General features: G+C 44.1%; 1 protein-coding gene across 3 annotated transcripts in view; it reads right to left on the bottom strand.

Moving 5' to 3' along the window:
- NAT10 (N-acetyltransferase 10) overlaps positions 1–21486 on the bottom strand; it is a 41294-nt gene that overhangs the window by 14950 nt on the left and 4858 nt on the right. For all 3 annotated transcript variants that reach the window (XM_003254395.4, XM_003254396.4, XM_030829728.1), the window contains 11 exons: positions 19687–19858; positions 18078–18200; positions 16038–16099; positions 13638–13752; positions 13429–13536; positions 9331–9464; positions 8061–8154; positions 7506–7604; positions 4305–4441; positions 1006–1130; positions 412–562 (listed from right to left, as the gene is read on the bottom strand). In XM_003254395.4, the coding sequence (XP_003254443.1) occupies positions 412–562; positions 1006–1130; positions 4305–4441; positions 7506–7604; positions 8061–8154; positions 9331–9464; positions 13429–13536; positions 13638–13752; positions 16038–16099; positions 18078–18200; positions 19687–19858 (1320 nt within the window). The remainder of the gene's footprint in view (positions 1–411; positions 563–1005; positions 1131–4304; positions 4442–7505; positions 7605–8060; positions 8155–9330; positions 9465–13428; positions 13537–13637; positions 13753–16037; positions 16100–18077; positions 18201–19686; positions 19859–21486) is intronic.

Here is a 21486-nt window from a genome sequence, read left to right as displayed (position 1 = left end):
CACTTTGGGAGGCTGAGGCAGGCGGATCACAAGGTCAGGAGTTCGAGACCAGCCTGACCAACATGGTGAAACCCTGTCTCTACTAAAAATACAAAAATTAGCCGGGCGTGGTGGCGGGCACCCGTAATCCCAGCTACTCGAGAGGCTGAGGCAGGAGAATCACTTGAACCCAGGAGGCGGAGGCTGCAGTGAGCCGAGACCGCGCCACTGCACTCTAGCCTGGTGACAGAGCGAGACTCCGTCTCAAAAAAAAAAAGAAAAAAAAAGGAAGAAGAGAAAAAGGAAATTGAAAATGTTCAACTTTCCCCTTTCTCTAGAGCAGCATCCTATGAAACAAAGGGCCCAAATCCTTTGAATTCTTTCACCGCCCCTCTCGTTTTCACAGGGCCAGTGAAACCCAGAGGAGGATACAGTTCACAAGCTTCAGGCAAGGGGCAGCCTGAGACTATCCGAGTGATGTTGAGGCAATCCAGGCACAGTAGGTCATTCAGCCACTTCTCCACTGCATCCCCAGGGGCGTATCGGATTGACTCCTGGAGGGAAACCTCATGCAGTGTCCGCGCTGCTCACCACAATCACACACACAAAAGAAGATACAATGATTAAATATGTATTGTCTAAAAAAGCAAGGAAAAATGTTTCACTTTATATTTGTCCCATGGTGGCCAGAGACATGTGGTAAGAATTTAAACTGGGTGGTTTAAAATTGTTTTTGGTGGATATTCAACTTGCCACGATACCAACCCCAAAGGGATCTCAATGCAACCACGCCCTGAGACAAGGACACACAAGGGCCCCACCATCAGAAGGCCCTAGTCTGGCTCCCATCTGGTCACTGGACTGCTGTTCCTCCGAGAAAAGCTACTTCTCCTCTTGGGGACTCAACCTCTCAGCCTGATGGTGGGAAGGTTTGGTGCTTCCGTTGATGTCACAGGGGAAGCGAGGATCGGTAAGACTGAAGGGCCTTGCTGTGAACCGCGGGGCCCGGGTCAGGTTCTGGGATACCTGATGCCAATCTGGCTGTCGTCGTGGTCTTATTCTCAGCGGTGGTGCTGACCTGGCTCTGGGCACTCTGTTGACGGAGCTGCTGAATTAGCTTGAGGGACAGTGACCGGCCAGTGCCCTCATAGCTAGAAGCAAAGGCAAAAGGAATTAGGCACGAGGTCCCAAATCCACTGTCTAGGAGGGGACAGAGAGCTGCTTTCCTCCACCTGCTGAAACACCAGACCCCTGCTTCCCCCAAGACAGCCTTGCTCATGTCTGAACTTCCAACATAGCAGGCACCTGTCCAAAGGAGGCAGGGTGGCACGGTGGCTCAGCTTGGGGCCACCCAGGCCTGGGCTCACATCCTGGCTCATCTACTTAGTATCTTTGGGCAAGGAGCTCAATCTCTTTTCGCCTCATCTTCAAGGGGGGATTATTCTATACACCTCATAGGACTGTGATGTGAACTTAAAAAATAAGGACTGAGAAAATGATGTAAGTAAAGCCTTTAGCATAAAGGCTTTAGGCAGTTTTAGTGAAGCTGGAACAAAGTTAAATGGTCAACTAACGGAGCTGCTTTTGGAAGTACGGTACATAAGGAAATGAACTGAGAACATTTCCAGTTTGGAAAATAAAACAAATCCACTACCTCAGTAGTTCTTTTCATTGCTAGGCCCACTTAAAAGGTGACATAAAATAGCTGAAAAATGTTGGGAAAAAATTAAATCACCTATAATCTGGTAACTCAAGCAGCTTTCATTGTTGAGTTTTCTTCTCCTTGTCTTTAGTCACAAGCATATGTCACCACAGGGTACACACAGCACTTTTCATTACATCATTTCATAGTACTCATTATTATATTCAAAGACTATAAAATACTTCCTCTTACTCAAATAATAATAAAAGCTAGATGAGTGTTTTATGCCCACTCTCCACACCACATAACAAAGCTCTCCCAAAAGTATCCTATTTATTTATTTAAGAAAAAAGAGTAAGCACAAGCAACAAAACTTCAAAACTTTTGTCATTAAAAGACATTATTATAAAGAAAGTGGCCGGACGTGGTGGCTCATGCCTATAATCCCAGCACTTTGGGAGGCCGAGGCAGGTAGATCACCTGAGGTCAGGAGTTTGAGACCAGCCTGACAAACATGGTGAAACCCTGTCTCTACTAAAAATACAAAAGTTAGCCAGGCATGGCGGTACACACCTGTAATCCCAGCTACTCAGGAGGCTGAGGCAGGAGAATCGCTTGAACCTGGGAGGCGAAGGTTGCAGTGAGCCAAGATTACGCCACTGCACTCCAGCCTTGGCGACAGAGTGAGAGTCTGTCTCCAAAAAAAAAAAAGAAGAAGAAAGTGAAAAACCCATAGAATGTGAGATAATTTTTGTAAATCATATCTGATAAGGGACCTGGTATCAAGAATATATAAAGAACCCTTACAAATCATTAATAAAAAAGACAACCCAATTAGAGAGATGAACAGAGGATATGAATAGACATTTCTCCAAAGAATACACATGAGTGGCCAATACGCACATGTAAAGATGCTAATATCATTAGTCACCAGGAAATGCAAATAAGAATTATAACGAGAGGTCACTTCACACCTAATAGAATGGTTATAATCACAAAGATACATAACAAGTGTGTGAGAGGATACAGAAAAATCAGAGCCCTCGTACTGCTGGCGGGAACATAGAATGTGCAACTGCTTTGCAAGAGTGTGGCAGCTCCTCGCATGGTCAAACATAGAGTTAGCCCAATAGTTTCACTCCTAGGTGTATCCCTAAGAGAAGTGAAAAACATGTCCACACAAAAATCTGCACGCTAATGTTCAAAGCAAGATTATTAATAATATCCAAGAGGGAGAAATAACCCAAATGTCCACCAACAGATAAATGGAAAAATAAAATGTGGTATATCTATACAATAGAATACTATTCAACCATAAAAAGGAATGAAATACTGATACATGCTACAAGTCAGTCATGGAAGACCACATATTTTATAATTCCATTTATACGAAATGTCCAAAATAGGCAAATCTACGGGTACAGAAAGTAGATTAGTGACTCCCTAGGGTTGGGGGGTGTGGAGGAACTGGAGGAGGATGCACAGGCTTTCCTTATGGGGTGATAAAAATGTTCTAAAATTGGTTGTGGTGAGCATGGTTGCACAACTCTGTGCACATACTAAAAACCATTAAATTACACATTGTAAATGGATAGATAGTACAGTATGTGAGTTATATCTCAATAAAGCTGTTTGAAAAGTAAAAATCCATTTTATTTCAGTATTTTCAGTATAAGCAAAGCAGTCACAATAAATCTGCATACAGAATAATCTCTTCAAGATGTGATTTCCATATAGAGATCTTCCCAATATCAGAGATACATATTTACTGACCTCAAAAGATTTCACAATATATTATTATATTCAAAAAGCAAATTAAAAATGTTTTTCTTGTTCAAATGAAAAAAGTAAAATAAATGCAGAGAAAATGTACATCAAAATTCTAACAAAATCTATCTCCAGATGGTTGAATTACAGGTGATTTTTCTTTTTTTTTTGAGACAGTCTCGCTCTGTCACCCAGGCTGGAGTGCAGTGGTACAATCTCGGCTCACTGCAGCCTCCACCTCCCGGGTTTAAGCAATTCTCCTGCCTCAGCCTCCTGAGTAGCTGGGATTACAGGCACGTGCCACCACACCCAGTTAATTTTTGTATTTTTAGTAGAGATGGGGTTTCACCATGTTGGTCAGGCTCGTCTTGAACTCCTGACCTTGTGATCCACCTGCCTCAGCCTCCCAATGTGCTGGGATTATAGGTGTGAGCCACCGCACCTGGCTACAGCTGATTTTTCTTTTGCTTACCTGTTCTAATTTTTCAATAGCCAACACTAAATATTTCAAATTAAATATTTCAAATTAAAAAAAGCAAATCATTATGAGCTTGCTTTCTTATGATAATTATAGTACTTTAATACTGTATTTTCTAAGATATAAGATATTGGTATCACCATCCATGTATTTTTCAACATTTTATCACATCTACAGACAGAAGCAGACACTCAGCACATCAGACTAAAATTCTTCAGTCTTACACTGCCCATTTCATGTCGGGCCAGAGACGTGTAACAGTTCATTAAGAGACCAGTTTCCATTTGCAGAAGCCCAGTAGAGAATGAAGCAGCCCCAAACACTCAGAGACTCTGAGAATCAGACTTAGCTGTCCAGGCCCAGGCCACATCCACTACATGCCCCTGAATCTGCAAGAGCCTGCCACGGGAGTAAGGACTCCTGCCCACAGCACCTTACCCGTTGATGGTGGATGCCATGAAAACAAGGTAGGGGCCAAGTAGGCTCTTCACCAAGGGGAGGGGGATGGCGGCAGCTTCATCAATCACAACTAGTTCAGCCTGGCCCAGCTTCACGGCATCTGCAGGATGTATATACTATGGGGAAGGAAAATTTAGATTATTAGCATAGCGAACTCATGTCACAGCTGTGATTACTGGTGACTCATCATAAAGGATGCTCTCTTTCCTCTCCCTCTCCGTTTTCTTCTCTCCTCTCATTCCTCCTTTCTACTTTTTCCTGGCAGGGCAAAAATGGGATGGGCTTGCAGTCAGACATCTGGGTTCAGAGAGTTCGGCCACTGATCATATGACCTTGGACAAGTCACTTAATCCCACAGTGCCTCAGACTCCTCCTCCTGTAAAATGAAGGAAATACCTATCTTATGGCTGCTTGAGGGAAAAATAAAGCAGGTATATAAAGATGCCCTGTCCAGTGCCGGACTTACAGTGCTGAGAGATAGATGGTGGCTCCCTTTCCTTTCTCTCCTTTGTCTCCTCACGTTTTCCCCCAGCCTCAGATAAGGGAAGCCGATGAGCTCGAGGCATAGCTCGACCCCAGTGGTGGCCAATGAGGAGGATGTCGGATTTCTCACGCCGGGCACTGTGCTCCCTGCTCTGATGGCATGATTATAAGGGCCAAGTCTCCCAGCACTGATGGACATTTCTAGAACTTGTTATTTTCTTAACACATGCACACTTACATATCTTTATGCATACAAACAACCTCTTCAGTTTCTTCAGGGCTTCCTGCTAATTTTAAAGTGGCTTGAAAAGCAATGAAGAGGTATCTTATAAGAAACCTGAATAACCAATTAACATAAACAAAGATATTCAACCTCACCAATAATCAGTGAAATGCTAAAGACAGCAGGGAGATACCATTTCACAAAACTTCAATAGCCATTAAAACATCCAGAGTTGGTGAGGTCTTAGAGAAATTAAAACTCAAATGAATGCTGGCATGGGGGTAAATTGGTATAAACACTTTGAAGGAGAATTTGGCAAATTTTAAGAAAGCTGGAAAACTACACAATCCTAAAATCCAACAACTCCACTTTGAGAAACATACATGTAAATATAGTTTACTCATATAATACCTAAAGATGAATCAACCAGATCTACAAGCTTTAATCTGCATAGATCTTGAAAACAAATGTTAAAAAAGGAAAGCTGAAGGAGGACAAGTACAGTATGTTACCACTTATGGACAGATAATTATGTAGTAAACATAGAAACACATGAACTGAAAGGACACACACCAGTATCAGAACTAAGTCACCCATGGGGAGGGACAGAAGGAAGTAGGATGGAAAGGGGTTGAGGGACTTCAATTGTATTTGTGGTATTTTAGTTCTTTAAAACAAAAATCTAAATGACATTTAAAATATGAAACAAACACAGCAAACATCAAAATGTCAACAATACTTAAACCTGAGTGTTGGGTGACTGAATGTTATATTGGTCTCTGCAGGCTCCTATACATTTGAACTATTTCATTACAAATAAGATGCTCTGCTTTGCTACAAGTTGATGGGCCAGGGAGGCAGCAACCGCACCCATTTCTTTTTTTTTCATTTTTTTGAGACGAAGCCTCATTCTGTCACCCAGGCCGGAGTGCAGTGGTGTGATCTTGGCTCATTGCAACCTCTGCCTCCAGGGTTCAACCAATTCTCGGGTTCAACCAATTCTCCTGCCTCGGCCTCCCGAGTAGCTGGGATTGCAGGCACATGCCACCATGCCTGGCTAAGTTTTTAAAATTTTAGTAGAGATGGGATTTCACCATGTTGGCCAGGATGGTCTCCAACTCCTGACCTCAAGTGATTCGCCCACCTCAGCCTCCCAAAGCGCTGGGATTAGAGCCATAAGCCACAATGCCTGGCCAACCCCACTCATTTCTAGCAGCAGAATGTACATCCTCAATAGGGCCCCAGATCTTGGATTCTTCAACGGAAAAACTAAACAAGCATCTCATAAAAGCAGCAGAAAGCAGCCCCCCAGGGGAGGTGAAGCCAACTTTTATCTAATATTCTTCTTTTTCTCAATCTTGAGCCCAAAGAGAGACTTGAAAGGAACACAAATGGAGTCTCATAAAGTAAGGTCACCTCCTCTGTGCTCAACTGGAGACAAAAGAACTCTGGTAATATGAGAGAGTATTTGATTACAAATTCAAGAAGGAGCAAGGCCCGAGGCAGGGTATTTCAGGGAAATGTTTTCCTTCTTTGGTTTGTGTATTTTTCTTGAGTTTTAACAGGTCTCCGTGTTCTCATTGCCTGCAGCCTGACCCTCACCAACAGCAGCCTTTCCTCCTCCCAGCTGGGGGAATCAAGCAAAAGTGAGAAGAAATATACAGAGTGAAGAGATTCTAGAAAGAGACTAGTAAGAAAAAATTAAGGTAAAAGGCATAAACACTTAACATTGTTTATAATCTGGCCTCTCATAAAAAGGTATAACTTCTTGACATGCATATACATATGCTTTGACAGGCATAAAGTGCTAGGGTATAAACTGCCAAATTCACCTGGCTCACTTCCCAACCCAATTCCAAAAATAATCAATGAACCTCCTCCAGTAAGAGCCCATTAGTCTCAGTCCGTCTGTAAGCCCGTCACCTCATGCCTCTCTTACAGATTTAGCAAAACTGCAGCCTTTGGACAAGTGCAGACCATTCAGGCTTACAGAGTGCTAGAGATTTTTAGAACTTTTGGGAAAACACTGTTTAAAAAAGAAAATAGGCCACTGGCTAAACCACAAAGATTCAGAGCACATTTTGCAAAGTTCTTTTTTTCATTTAAGCTGTAAGGTTATTGTTCTAATTACAGATGCAACATTTCAAAAACTGCAATAACTAAGCAAAGTTAGAACTGATGTCAGAAGAAAGATTCTCTTTTAGTTAATCAGCATACTTTCCACCCCACTTATTCCATATTCAAAGGACAAAAACACAACTTTTCAATCTAACTACATATATTTGTTAGTTTGCTGAATGTTTTTCTTTAGAAGGGGCTGAAAATCTGGAACAGGTTTAGCATACAACACCACCATTGTCTAAAAGACATGCAATTACACAAGACATACATGTCTATAACAGGAAACATCTTAGAGACAGTTAAATACAGCAAGACACTGGCCCTGCACATCAGGGCCTGAGAACAAGCCTCACCTGAATAGTCTGCCTGTGTTCTCGAAATACATTCACTCTGATCACTGCTTTGTTAAATTCAGGATTTAGAGACTGGATAATCTCATAATCCAGATGTTCCTGGTGGGGAGTCAAACCAATAATAAACTTTAGAAACAAGTTTTAGAAACTAAATATTATGAAAGTAAGCAAGCATTCTAAAGACTTCACTTGGATTTAAACCCAGCACTGTATTAAAATAAAAATCCTTTTTTTTTTTTTTTTTTTTTGAGATGGAGTTTTGAGCCCAGGCTGGAGTGCAATGGCGTGATCTCAGCTCACTGCAACCTCCGCCTCCCGGGTTCAAGTGATTTTCCTGCCTCAGCCTCCCGAGTAGCTGGGATTACAGGCATGCCCCACCACACCCGGCTAATTTTGTATTTTTAGTAGAGACGGAGTTTCTCTATGTTGGTCAGGCTGTTCTCCAACTCCTGACCTCAGGTGATCTGCCTGCATCGGCCTCCCAAAGTGCTGGGATTACAGGCGTGAGCCACCACACCAGGTCCAAAATAAAAATTCTTAATCCAAATTTCCTACCTGATATTGCAGAGCATCAAATCCTTTAAATACAAATTCAAACAGAGTATGCAGGTTATCAGGGCTTGGGGAGGTAACAAAAATATTGGAGTACCTACAGAACAAAATAAAAGAAGGATTTTTAAGAAATTAGGAACATTTTAAAGAAGCAATTTAAAAAAGAAAATATTTTTGTTTGCTCCTGTCCCAAAGGTGATAACCAGAGGTAACAGCAAGGGAAAAGGTCAGGACACCTTTTGGGAAGGAAAGGAAAGCAACTCCAGACATTTAGCTACCAACATCTGTGAAAGCAAACTGCTTAGAAGCACTGTGTAGACAACGCCCTCAGTGTGCAGAACAGACAGACTGCTTCCCAATCCGGTGCACTGCTACAAGAAGTAGTTTCATGCTCATCACTAGCTGTGCTGAGGCTTTCAAATGGTGAAGCTGGGGAGCTCAATCGGTGCTCAGGCCTAGGCCGAAGCTAACCTCCAAGTTAGCTTTGCCTTGCTGAGTATAAAGGATGCTAACAGCAGATGCTAATGGCTAAGAGGCTGACTGTTACAGCTAGACCAGCAGGAAGAACGAAGGACAAGGAGTCAGGAGCTAAGCTCAAGCCCCAGCTCTATCAGCACTGACTTGCTGGGGGGTCTTGGGTAAATCACTGGAACTCCCCAAACCTGAGTTGATTCATCTATAAAATGCCCACAGAGCTCTAAAGAGCACCAAGGAAGATAACGCACGAAGGCAAACACAGTAAGTTCTAGGTTCATTATTATGGCTGAGAAGTTGGAAGAACATACTCTATTGGCAGTTGCATGTATCTTCCAAACCCAGTAGAAAAGAACAGAAACTAACATCACACCTAAAACCAGCTCCTCAGAGCCAAAGAAAGCTTCTTTTAATCAAAATCATTAAAATGTCAAACTTGTACTTTTCTCAGTCAGCAAGGCTGGTCATACACATTCTCATGCCCTGAGAGTTGTAAAGTTTCTTACTCCCATTTCTTTGCCTCTGCATGTTTGTTCAACTATAAATAGTGATTACAAAGGCCCTGGTATATATGTGTGTCTGTGTGTACACACAAGTAAACATGCACCTTTAGGGTGGGTTGGGGAAACAGTGCTGCTGTTTCCTGGCAGGAAATCAAGACCTAGAGAAATCACACAGTGAACCCATTCAGAACTCAGAACTAGGAACGTGAGATACTAGTCCTCTGACTCCAATCCTGCATGCACACTACCCCCCTAGAACCCAGAGTTCCTAAAGATGGGGGACTGAATCCCCTTACCCAAATGCCACTGCCCCAGCAATCGCCAATCCCAGGGCTGCAGATTTTCCCCGTCCTCGGGCAGCTGTGAGTGCAACAGTACTCCTCAGGGTCTTTTCAGAGATGCCCTCGATAAATTTCAAGACAGCTTTGGCCTGTGGAAAGAGAAACATATTAGGTGAACTCCAAGAAAGACCCAAGTTTCCACCATTCATCACCATCACTGTGGAGAAGTGAGGTTGATGCCAGGCTAAATAAGAGGGCGGCAGTTCTTGCAGGCCAGAAAGCACTGCTCAGCACCTGGACTTCTCACTCCCTTGGTCATCTCACTTCAGTCTCAAGGCCTTTGGTATCAATTTTTAATAGATGCTGATAACTCAAATTTACAGCTTCAGTCTGGACCATTTCCCTGCACATCAGACTTTTTTTTTCCTTCTGAGATGGAGTTTCACTCTTGTTGCCCAGGCTGGAGTGCAATGGTGCGAACTCGGCTCACTGCAACCTCCGCCTCCCAGGTTCAAGCGATTTTCCTGCCTCAGCCTCCTGAGTAACTGAGATTACAGGCGCTTGCCACCACGCCCAGCTAGTTTTTTAGTAGAGATGGGGTTTCGCCATGTTGGCCAGGCTGGTCTCCAACTCCTAACCTCAGGCGATCCGCCCGCCCTCAGCCTCCCAAAGTGCTGGGATTATAGGGGTGAGCCATGGCACCTGGCCCACACCAGACCTTCTTTTTTTTTTTTTTTTTTTTTTTGAGACAGAGTCTCGCTCTGTCACCAGGGGCTGGAGTGCAGTGGCACGATCTCGGCTCACTTCAACCTCCACTTCCTGGGTTCAAGTGATTCTCCTGCCTCAGCCTCCCAAGTAGCTAGGATTACAGGCGCACACCACCACGCCCAGCTAATTTTTGTATTTTTAGTAGAGACGGGGTTTCACCATGTTGGCCAGGATGGTCTCGATCTCTTGACCTCGTGATCCGCTCGCCTCAGCATTCCAAAGTGCTGGGATTACAAAGTGCTGGCCACCACACCCAGCCAGCCTACACCAGACTGTTACACACATGCAACTGGTTCCTGTACATTCCCATTTGTACACTACAGATCTCAAACTTGAAACTGAACACCTAAAGTTGCCCCAAACCTCCTCCACCTAGTCTTCCCCATCTCAGTTAACTGTTCAACTGCTTGGGCCAAAGCCTCCTCAATTCTTCCCTGATAACTTGATTCATCAGCAAATCCTGTTACCTCCAAAACACATATAAAATCCTACCATTCCTTACCTACACCACTATCCTCCTCTACTGCTCTGCTCAAAGCCACCACCCTATCCTTCTTCTATCATGACAGCAGCCTCCTGATCAGTCTTCCTGCTGCCACCCTCACTCCACCAGTCTATATTCAACACAGCAGCCAGATGATCCTCTTAAAAAGAAGCCTGGGGATGCCTCTGGCAGCTGTGCTGAAAGGAGACTATGGGCATAAAAGCCTCCACTGCTCCCATCTGTTATAGAGTAAGTGCCAAAGCCCTGCCAGTGGCCTGAAAGATCCTCCAAAAATCTCCTCCTCCACCCCTACTCACCCTGCTTCAGCCCCTCAGCCTCCCTGCCAGGCCTGGGACACCAGAGGGACACCCCTCCCCCAGGCCCATGCACGTGCTGCTCCCTCTGCCTGAAGCACTGGCTCCCCGAGAGCCACAGGGCTTGTTTCTTCACCTCACCTCCTTCACAGCTTGGCTCCAAAATCACCTCCTACATGAGGCCACCCCTGCCCCTGTATGTAGAACCACAGCACCCCACCCTCATCTGGCATGCCCTATCCCTCTTTGCAACTTTTTCTTTCTTCCCATTGTATGTAGCATCTTCTGCTTCACTACATGATCTGCTCATGTCTTTTATTTACTGACTGTCTCATCTCACTAGGAGGCAAGCTCCATGAAGCAGGTGCATCCCTCGTCTACTGCTGGGCCCCAGTGCCTAGAGGAGAGCCTAGAAGTAAAAGCAAGATGCCAGTGACACTGAAGGACAGGAGCCACTAACTACTTAGGGGCCAAACTTTGCTCCTCAGCTGGATCTGTGCTGGGAATAGGTGTTTGAGGGTGGGAAGAAGGCCAGACGGTCCTGAGGAAGTTGTCATGCTTGCCTAGGCAATGATGCTAAGAAGACACTGAAGAGACACAGGCCAAGGTAGATGGAAAGGGAGAGCCTTCAGGAAGCCAGAGTTTCTCCAGATGAAAACGCTCAAAGGGAATCCAGGTCCTACTTAACTTGGCCTTGCCTGAAGGCTGTATTTTACCATTTTGTTTTATATTATGGAAGTTATAAACTCTGAAAAATCCAATGACATAACAGAATGGTACCAAATCTAGACTAAATGCATCCTAAAATGAAGAACCAATACAAAAAAGGCCAAAATCCAACTAAAAAGTGGGCAGAGGAAATAAGCAGACTGGCTCACCAAAAAAAAACAAAACAAAACAAAAAGCCAACAGCAACAACAAAACAACAGATGACCAACAACTGTATGAAGAAGGTACCCTCCTCTCTCCTAATTAAAGCAGCAACACAAATTAAAACAATGGTCCTATGTTCTCATATCAGATTAGTAAAGACTTACAAGTTTACTATGAATCACTGTCGCAAGGGTGTAGGGAAAAAGGCATTTCCACACACTGGATAGTTCCATCAACTGGTACAACACCCATCTGAATACACACAACCTCTGATCCAGCAATTTCTCTTCTGGAAACGTATCCTAAATATAGTGCCCACAGACTTATCTGTAAGAATCCCCTAAGAGCACTGTTTCTAACAGTGGAAATGCTGGAATCAATTCAAATGTCTAACAGGGGACCACTTACACTCCGTAGTATGACCCCTTCGCATTTAATTCATTTATGTGCATGAAAAAAGAGGCAGCAGGATACATAATAAACCGTTAATAGCAGTTGTTTCTGCAGAGTGAAACTGCCAAGTGGAAACCACTTCTTATTTTTTTATGTACTCTTTTTCTATTAACTTTTTGTTTTTTTTTTTTGTCATAGGCCATTTGTTTTCTTATAACACTACTTAACTAGAATCAGTTTCTCCTGCTTTATCCTATCACTCACTCCTCCTCTTTTGTGATAAAGAGGGTACCAGGAAGTGAATCAAAAAAGCCTAGGGCCTGCAGCTGGAGCTGCATAGAGAGCTATGTAGCTGCTGATCATATTTCCAGAATGGAAAGGGAAGCCAGCCCGCTGGGACTCAGCCCTAAGTGGGAGGTGTCGCTGCAGCTATCTTCCCTCTCAAGGGCAGCGACCCATGCTGCTCATTTGGCTCAGGCTGACCTAGAACCCTAAACACACCTGACAGTTCAAAGACCTCTGGGCTGTGCCCAGTCAGTTCCCATCATGGCCCAGGAACCACCAGGGAAGCCAAGTTTACCAGTGCAGACCACCTCGGTGAGCACAGAAATGCAACCTGTCAGCTCTCACCCAGCCTGCTATTTGCACTCAAAGACCAGGTACATATCACCCCAGAGGGCCCTCATCAGGCCTCACACTGGAACCAGGGTAAATACCAGACTAGGGGCCTCAAGTTCTCCTCTCACTTCTGAATAAGCTGTAGGCAAAAACCTTTATATCATCAAAACTTAACTGAAATTGAAGAACACAGGTATATTGCCCTCTCTTGGAAAAAGTGGTGAGAGGATTCCTCTTTCAATGTAATCTGTCCAGTTGTAGTGGATCATGCCTGTAATCTCAGCACCTTAGGAGGTTGAGGCAAGAGGACTGCTTGAAGCCAGGGGTTCGAAGTTACAGTGAGCCATGATCATGCCACTGCACTCCAGCTCGGGTGACAGAGTGAGACTCCATCTTTTAAAAAATAGTAATAATAATAATAATAATAACAATTCATCTGCTCCATCTGTCCCCTGACTAGAGGGAGGTAATCCCTAGACTTCTTTCGGGAACCCAGACGCATGAAATAGCCCTACTGTTACTGAGCACACACGAGTATGGGCAAGGGGAAAATCCCCCTTCTCCAGGGAGGGTCTGGGTCTTGAGTCAACGTACCTTGGCTTCTGTTGCGCTCCGTATGCTATGTTTTACCTTTGTGCTGGAAGTTCTGAGTGCCACACTCACCTGGTCTAGAGTCTTACAGCAATCCACCAACACACCCACAGGCTGGGTGTCCTGCAAGCTCTCCTTCAACTCCCTCAGCTCCAGATCAGAAGGACCAAGACTCTCATCCTACCAGAGAGAGGAGAAGGGGAAGGTCTGTCACTGCCACAGGAGGAACAACACAGAAAATATAGCGTCCCCCAGATTCCTGGACCCCAACACAGACTCACCGGAGTCTGGGGAGGCAGGGCCTCAATGGTGGCAACGTGGGAGGAGATGGGCAGGATGTTGAGCTGGTCATCAATGACGAGGCACTTCTTACAAGAGGCCAGAGACAGAATAAACCTGAGATACAAAACCGCTGCAATGAAGTGTTGGGGAGGGCATGCAATGTCTATACAGAGTATAACTTTTCTTCAAAAAAATTAATTGGCCCCAAGTATCTCTAAGAAAGCCAGAAAAAGCTAAAACCCAGTTGGAGAGCAGTGTGAGATGATTCAGCACCTCCTCCACAAGGCACCTGAACATACTTTTATACAGCAAATCAGAAAACCAAGGACTCGTCCCAGGAGATCAATTAGAAGCCCTCCTGTTGTGCATGACCGCCCCTATTCCCTGCACCACGTGGCCCTCCCCTCATCCTCCCAGGCTTGCTCTTTAGCACTGAGGTGTTTCAGGCCATCCTTAAATGGGGAATTCCAAACCCAACCCCCATATGATCACCAGTCACACAGGGAAAAAACACAAATGAATTCATCTTCTGTCACTAGGAAAAATAAAAAAAAAAGGAAGAAGGGGAAAGGAAAGCTCCCCAAAGAAATACAATACAAACGTTCTTGCATGCAGGAAAAAAAAATGTGTTTGACTATAAAATTCAAACATCCTCCCACTGCAAGAAAAGGATTTCATAGGCTTCTGTTGTATTCAGTAGCACACAGCTGCTCCTCCTGATCCGCTCATTCTACTGAGTTAGTGCATCACAGATGGTTAAAATGAGAAAGGCCCCCAGGGTTCATCAAGGCTCGGATTTCTACACCTCAGCATTACTGACATTTTGGACCAGATAATTCTTTGGTGTGGAGCTGTCCTGTGTACCACCGGTTGTTCAGCAGCATCCCTGGCCTCTACCCACCGGATGCCCACGGCACCCACCACCACCCTCCCAAAGTCATTACAATCAAAACATTTCCAGACATTGCCAAATGTCCCCAGGGGGCCAGATAGCTCCAGATGAGAACCACTGATTTAGGTCAAAATTTTCTAAGGTGTTTCGCAGGGTACTAACTGGTGTTCCCACACCCCCCAAAAAAACTCCGTGGTAAAATAAATTTGGGAAACAATCAGTTAAACAGGTCCCTGCTGCTGCGAGACTTTTCAGAGATTACAACAGGCTGGGGTAAATCTTCATACAGGAGAAAACAGCATAGGTGTTTCCCAGACATATATGGCCAAATCCTCCTCATATTCCCTCTTAAAAGACTAGTGTTCTATAGCCGGGCACGGTGGCTCACGCCTGTAATCCCAGCACTTTGGGAGGCCAAAGTGAGCAGATCACTTGAGGTCAGGAGTTCGACACCAGCCTGGCCAACACAGTGAAACCCCACCTCTACTAAAAATACAAAAAATGGCCAGGCGCGGTGGCTCATACATGTAATCCTAGCACTTTGGGAGACTGACGGGGGCAGATCACTTGAGGTCAGGAGTTCAAGACCAGCCTGGCCAACATGGTGAAACCTTGTCTCTACTAAAAATACAAAAATTAGCCAGGCATGGTGGTGGGCTCCTGTAATCCCGGCTACTTGGGAAGCTGAGGCACAAGAATTGCTTGAACCCGGGAGGTGGAGGTTGCAGTGATCCAAGATCATGTCACTGTACTCCAGCCTGGGAAACAGAGCGAGACTCTGTCTCAAAAAAATAATAATAATAATACAAAAAATTAGCCGACTGTGGTGGCAGGCACCTGTAATCCCAGCTACTCAGGAGGCTGATACAGGAGAATCACTTGACCCAGGAGGCAAAGGTTGCAGTGAGCCAAGATGGCGCCACTACACTCCAGCCTGGGTGACAGAGCAAGACTCTGTCTCAAAAAAATAAATAAAATAAAAATAAATAAATACAAATTTAATTTCAGATAACAAATTGTACACCATATTTGAAATTATGGGTGTTCCTTTGCTCAGAAGAAACATTTTGTCGCCTTTTTCTGCCTCTAATTACATCTCACCCCCCCCCATATTTATCTTAACCATTTTTACTATGCCAATATGTCATATTCATAATAAAAAGTTTGGAAAAACTAGTGCTCTATGAAATATCTTCTGGGAAACAGTGATCCAGAAAAATCACTCCTTTAAATGATGAGTAAGCTAAGAGCCAGAGAGAGTAACCTGGTTTAACTGAGCTGTCAGGGCCAGCAGCAAGACAGAATTGAGGTTTCCTGGCTCCAACTTTCTACCACGTTTCACTGCTTCCAGTTAGTCTCATAACTGCTGCTGTTGTCAAGAATCTCATCATTTTTGGAATATTGTACTACTTTCTCCAATATAAAAGCAAAGTTTTCAGTTGAGTCCAAGATAAAAACATCCCTCCCAATGTGGCTGCCCCACAACTGGGAGGAACTATAGACCTACCTTTCATTAAATCTTCCCACCACATCCTGATGGGCCTCAGTTCTGTACCTGGAATGCACATCCTAACAAAGAAAGACAACATCCATTAACAAAGGCATGCAAACAGTGCTGAGGACCAGGGTCCAAATACAAAGCTCTATCCAAGGAGACATGGGCAATCTTGCTGGAAACAAAATCACGCCTACACACACTGCTGTGCCAAATGGTAATTGCTGAAACTGGAATCAGACACTGAATGCAACGTTGCTTATTAAAATCTTTCACTTTTCCACATTTTTTCTAGCATCCTGTTATATTCATTCATTTCATAAAATTGGCATGCTGTGTGCCAGATACGCTGTGTATACACTAATGAACAAAGCATGACCTCTGTTCTCATGGCGCTTGGAGTGTAATGGACAGAGGAAGAAAAATTAGATAAATACAAATTTTGGCAAATGCTACATATGAAATATAGACTGCACAGATAGCAAGTGGGGGTCACTTATGCAGGGTAGTGAGGGAGGGCCTCTCTGAGATAAGCTGAGGCCTGAAGGGTAAGTAGGTAGCTATGTAAGAGGGAGAGGAAGAACAAACTGATGTGAGCACAAAGTCATTCATTCACTCTCAAATATCTAAGGAATGCTTACTAAATGCCAGGAACTCTTCTAAGATGTGGAAATGCAACAGCAAAGAAAACTAACTCTCTGTTCCAATCAAATTTATTTATTTATTTATTTAGAGATGTTGTCTTGCTCTGTTGCCCCGGCTGGAGTGCAATGGCGTGACCTCAGCTCACCGCAACCTCCACCTCCTGAGGTCAAGCAATTCTCCTGCCTCAGCCTCCCTAGTAGCTGGAATTACAGGTGTGCACACCACACCTGGTTAATTTTTCTTCGTATTTTTGGTAGAGACGAGGTTTCACCATGTTGGCCAGGCTGGTTTCAAACTCCTGACCTCAGGTGATCCGCCCACCTCAGGCTCCCAAAGTGCTGGGATTACAGGCATGAGCCACTGTGCTCAGCCCTCCAATGAAATTTAGAGACTAGTACAGGAGGACAGACAAATAATAATAATAATAACTTTAGGTAATTGTCAAGTGCTTTGAAGAAAAATAAAGCCGGTTAAGGAGTGACAGGCGGAGCTGCCTACTGTAAACAGGGTGTGAGGAAAGACCACATGGATGAGGTGGTATCTGAGCAGGGGCTTGAATGCAATGAGGAAGCGAGTCAGGCAGAGGTCCAGAGGAAGCACATTCCAGTGGGAACAGCAAGTGCCGAGGCCCTCGCATGAGTGTGTGCCGGGTATGTCTGAGGACATTTGAGGAGGCCAAAAGGGCTGTAGTGCAAGCGATGATGGGAGAAGTAATGACAGGAAACAGCCCCTAAGATTTGAGGAAAGTCCATTTCATCAGATAAATGCAGCTCAGGAAACCCTAAGTCCAATCCAACCACCATTACTGAGCTGCTGGACATGGGCATGACTTAAAACTTGCCTCTGAAAACTGACTTGGCAACGCTGACAGAGTGAGGAGACCAGCTCTGCATCAGGTGAGACATATCCCTAATTCCTCACCATGTCCTCAGTCAGTGTCTTTTGCTTTGGGAGAGCACAATCTCTGCTGGAGTTGAAATTCTTGCCAAACTGGGAGTACAACTAGCAAATGTTCCTTAGTCATCCATTAGGATAAGGGCCAGTGAGGAGTCTACACATGGTCCTTTTTTTGCAATACACAAATTTAGGCACTGGCATTGCTCCTTGTACAATATCATTCCAGAAAATTTAACTACATAAAAGCTGTATCATATCTGAATCTCACTGGTGTAGAATTTGCAAGTGCCTGAAAACAAAGGTGAAATTCAGAGATTCCTAGGCACACTCATGGACCCTGAGATTTAACTGTAGTGACTTTTTCATTAGTTACAATCAAAGAGCTCCTAGCCCGAGGCTGTGCTGACTACTCACTGGAGCTGCCCAACAGGAATTCTTTAAAGAAAGCAGAACACAGCAAAAACAGATTTACTTGAACCCTCACAATTAAGTTAAAAAACAGATGCTTACCATGGTCATTGTGTACAATTGCTTGAGTGAGTTCATGGTCCGTAGGAGGATGACCACTAGCCCACCACCTTCCACTGTTTCTACAGTCCTGGCCAGCAAGTTTGGAGTTAAGGCTTCAAAATCCTGGAAGAAGGGGGCGTTGGAAAGAGCTGGTCATGCGAATAGCAACCCAAGGGACTTTTTTTTTTTTTTTGAGATGGAGTCTTGCTCTGTCGCCCAGGCTGGAGTACAGTGGCGCAATCTTGGCTCACCACCCACCTGAGCCTCCCAAAGTGCTGGGATTACAGGCATAAGCCATTGCACCCGGCCCAACCCAATGGACTCTTACCCAAAAGCCAGGTGATAAGGCAAAAAGAAGACTTCAGAGCACAAAGCGAAGACCATACTTGTTCCCACCTTGACTTCTCAGGATACACACATAGGGGTACCACAGAAGAGGGCCAAACCCTCGAATATATGAATACCTGGTTTTATATGCCAAAAATGGGTCTCTTATTAGAGACATTGTTAGTTTTATATGTCAAAAATGTCTCTGATAAAATCCTATTTGGAAACAAATCTTCCAACCTTCACTGATTCATACCTGAATTTCAGAAGAAACATCTTGCATTTTCTGACATTTATAGCTCAAACCTGTTTGACCAAACTATACCACATGGGGGAGCTACTGCTCACAGGAGTCATTATTCAGGCAATTGATCATGGCAGCAAGTAGAAAACCACTCCCTACCAATCAGTGATAACCCAGGGCATTTCCCTGAGTAAAGGTGAAAATGAGGCATAATGCCCTCTTTTTTGGCCTCCAAGGTGAGATGCAAGCCAGCAGTATAGGAGACAACCCATATTTTGCGAGGTATGTAACTTGACATAATAATGGGCACAGTCGTAGGTGTATATGATAAACACAAAAAATGTGGGGATTTGTGCTTAATTTTGTCTTGTTTTTTTTTGGGAGAATGGGGAAGGGAGGTGGCACAGGAATCAAAGAAACAACGAATAAAACAAAGACCACCAGAGCTTACACACACATGCACACACACAAAGTGAAACTTAGTCTATTAACTTGCCAGGCAAGAGAATACACACCAGTGCAGAAATTCACCAAGTAGTCTCTGAGAGGTAAAGTGAGGGGTTTTTAAGGGCTAGAAAAGGGGAGAGGGGACTTCATGGTGGGTATGCTACTCAGGCACTCTGGACAGGACATTTAAGTGCATTGGTCTGTATCCGGTTGGAAAACAAGTCCCATTGCTCACTGGACAAAAAAGTCTTTGGTGAATGCCAATAAGGACCTGGGGTCCTAGAGGCACTCAAAGTCTCTGGCATTTGCTTTATCAGCTTTAGCTACTTAGAACCAGTTATAATAACGCATCAACTTCAGTTCTGGTGTCTCTAGACAAGTGCTGATTTAGGTAGAAAATTCTCTTTTTATACGGGGTAGGTGACCAAGTGTACTTTGGAAAGTGGCCGGGACTTCCACTAATAATGCTTGGGGATAGGGAACATGGGACTGTCCTCTCCTTACTGTACATCTGTTCCCAGTGGAAAGCCAGGCAGCCCAAGCAACCCTCAAAACTCTGACTTCAATCGCAGGCTAGAGGAGGCCACCCACCTGCAGCACACACATGCCGAAGGTATTGCCCAGGATCTTGTGGGTCTCGTTGTAGTAGCAGTAGCGAATGTTTGTGGCTGCTATGAAGAGTTCAAAGGGGTCATCCTGCTTTATGTTCAATGTTCCATTCTTTATTTTCTTCTGCAGCTGTCGCATTCTTTTCTTCCGGTGACTGCAATCACACGCCCCCAATCCCATGAGAGCCAGTTAACCAGAGCGGCTAAAGAGTTGGAACCAGGGGAAAGGCTCAGTGATCACCCACTTAGACTTTCAGAGCTAGTAGGGAACTTGGAAGTGTGAGGCCCACTTCAGGTGGAGGGCAGTGGAGAGGCATGAGAGGCATTAGAGTGCTTAAGGACTTGGAGTAAGTGATAAGTCTATGTGTGAACTCTGCTATTTTACCCTGTGACCTTGAGCAAATACTTTGCTTTAAAAGATGGGTAATAGGGTAGCTAACCCTCACATTTGTCCAAAGCCAGAGCTTGAAACCAAACCTGAGTGGCCTCATTATCTCAGTCATAAGCCAATGCTTCAACTACACTGTGCTGTTCCCCAGAGATCCCGGGAAAGACAAGGTGATGGCACGTTACTTTATTCATCCTTCCTAGAGGACTTCCTCCCCGAGAATGTGGGATTATGTCTTCAAGGGCAGGTCTTACATAAGACAATAATGATACAGGACACAGGGATCAGAATGGAATCTGGACATCTCTAAGGAATTCCTGAATTTTTTTTGGTCTTAAAAACCCTGCATATCCAGCTGCTACTTACCTTTTCCTTTACCAAAAGAGAGAAGTAGAATGTTCTAGAATGGAGGATTATAGCTGATCAAAATTTTACCATAGTTCTCTAACTTAATAGCTAGAACAAAGGCGTTTCCTCCTGTGGGCCTCCACTTCCTCATCTATGAACCAAGGCAGTGGGTGAGTTTATCTCCACTGTCCCTTCTGGCTCAGGCCTTAAGCCCATGACTTACAAGCAGGCATTAGCTTGAACACAATGCTCTGCCAGAGCAAGACAGGGCTGGGGCAGAAGAGCTATAAGAGGTACAAAAGTAGATTTTTAGAAGTGAGGCCAGGTGGTTTAAATTCAAAAGGCAAATCTGCCCAGAAGACTCTGAACTGCCTAATTCCACACCCATCTCATATTTGCCAAATGAAAAATATTGAAAACCAGAAGCCCTAAAAACTTAAAATTCTGGGATAGGCAACAGGCCTTATTCTCAATCTGTATTAAAAATGCCTACCTCTCTAAATATGAGAGTATATACAACAGAATACCAATTATGGTTCAAAACTACATACCAGTAATATACACCTAGATGCTGACAATGCCTACACAGTGGGATGCTTTTTATTTTCATCTTTGGGTTTTCTGCACTTTTCACATTTCACAGTAAGGCTTTTATGATTGTCTGGTTTCCTTTAGGCAGAATCCCTTCACTTTAAGACCACAAGACAGGGGCAAGTTTAGCCTCTGGTACTAATTTAAATTAAAATAATTTTAGAGCCTGTTAACACATCCAACTCAATGTATACTGAGTACCTATGATAAACATGCTAAATCAGTTGAAAATATGAAAATACAAAGATAAATAGGAGAGGGCTCCTAACTGAATTAGCTTATCACCTGAAAGTAAAAAATAAAAATAAAATAAAAAGAAAAAGAAAAAAAATGAATGTAAGTCACAGTATGTGACTCCACCCTAAAGCAAAAGCATCCATTAGCAAGCATTATAGGAGAAGGACAAGTGCAGAGGAAGGTAGAGGAACAACCAGGTATGACTGGGGGGCTCAGGAA

Source organism: Nomascus leucogenys, chromosome 15 (assembly GCF_006542625.1).
Source record: "Nomascus leucogenys isolate Asia chromosome 15, Asia_NLE_v1, whole genome shotgun sequence".
NCBI classification, from domain to species: Eukaryota; Metazoa; Chordata; class Mammalia; order Primates; family Hylobatidae; genus Nomascus; species Nomascus leucogenys.
The sequence above is the reverse complement of the archived record's forward strand: the minus strand, read 5'-3'. Positions and strand labels throughout refer to the sequence as shown.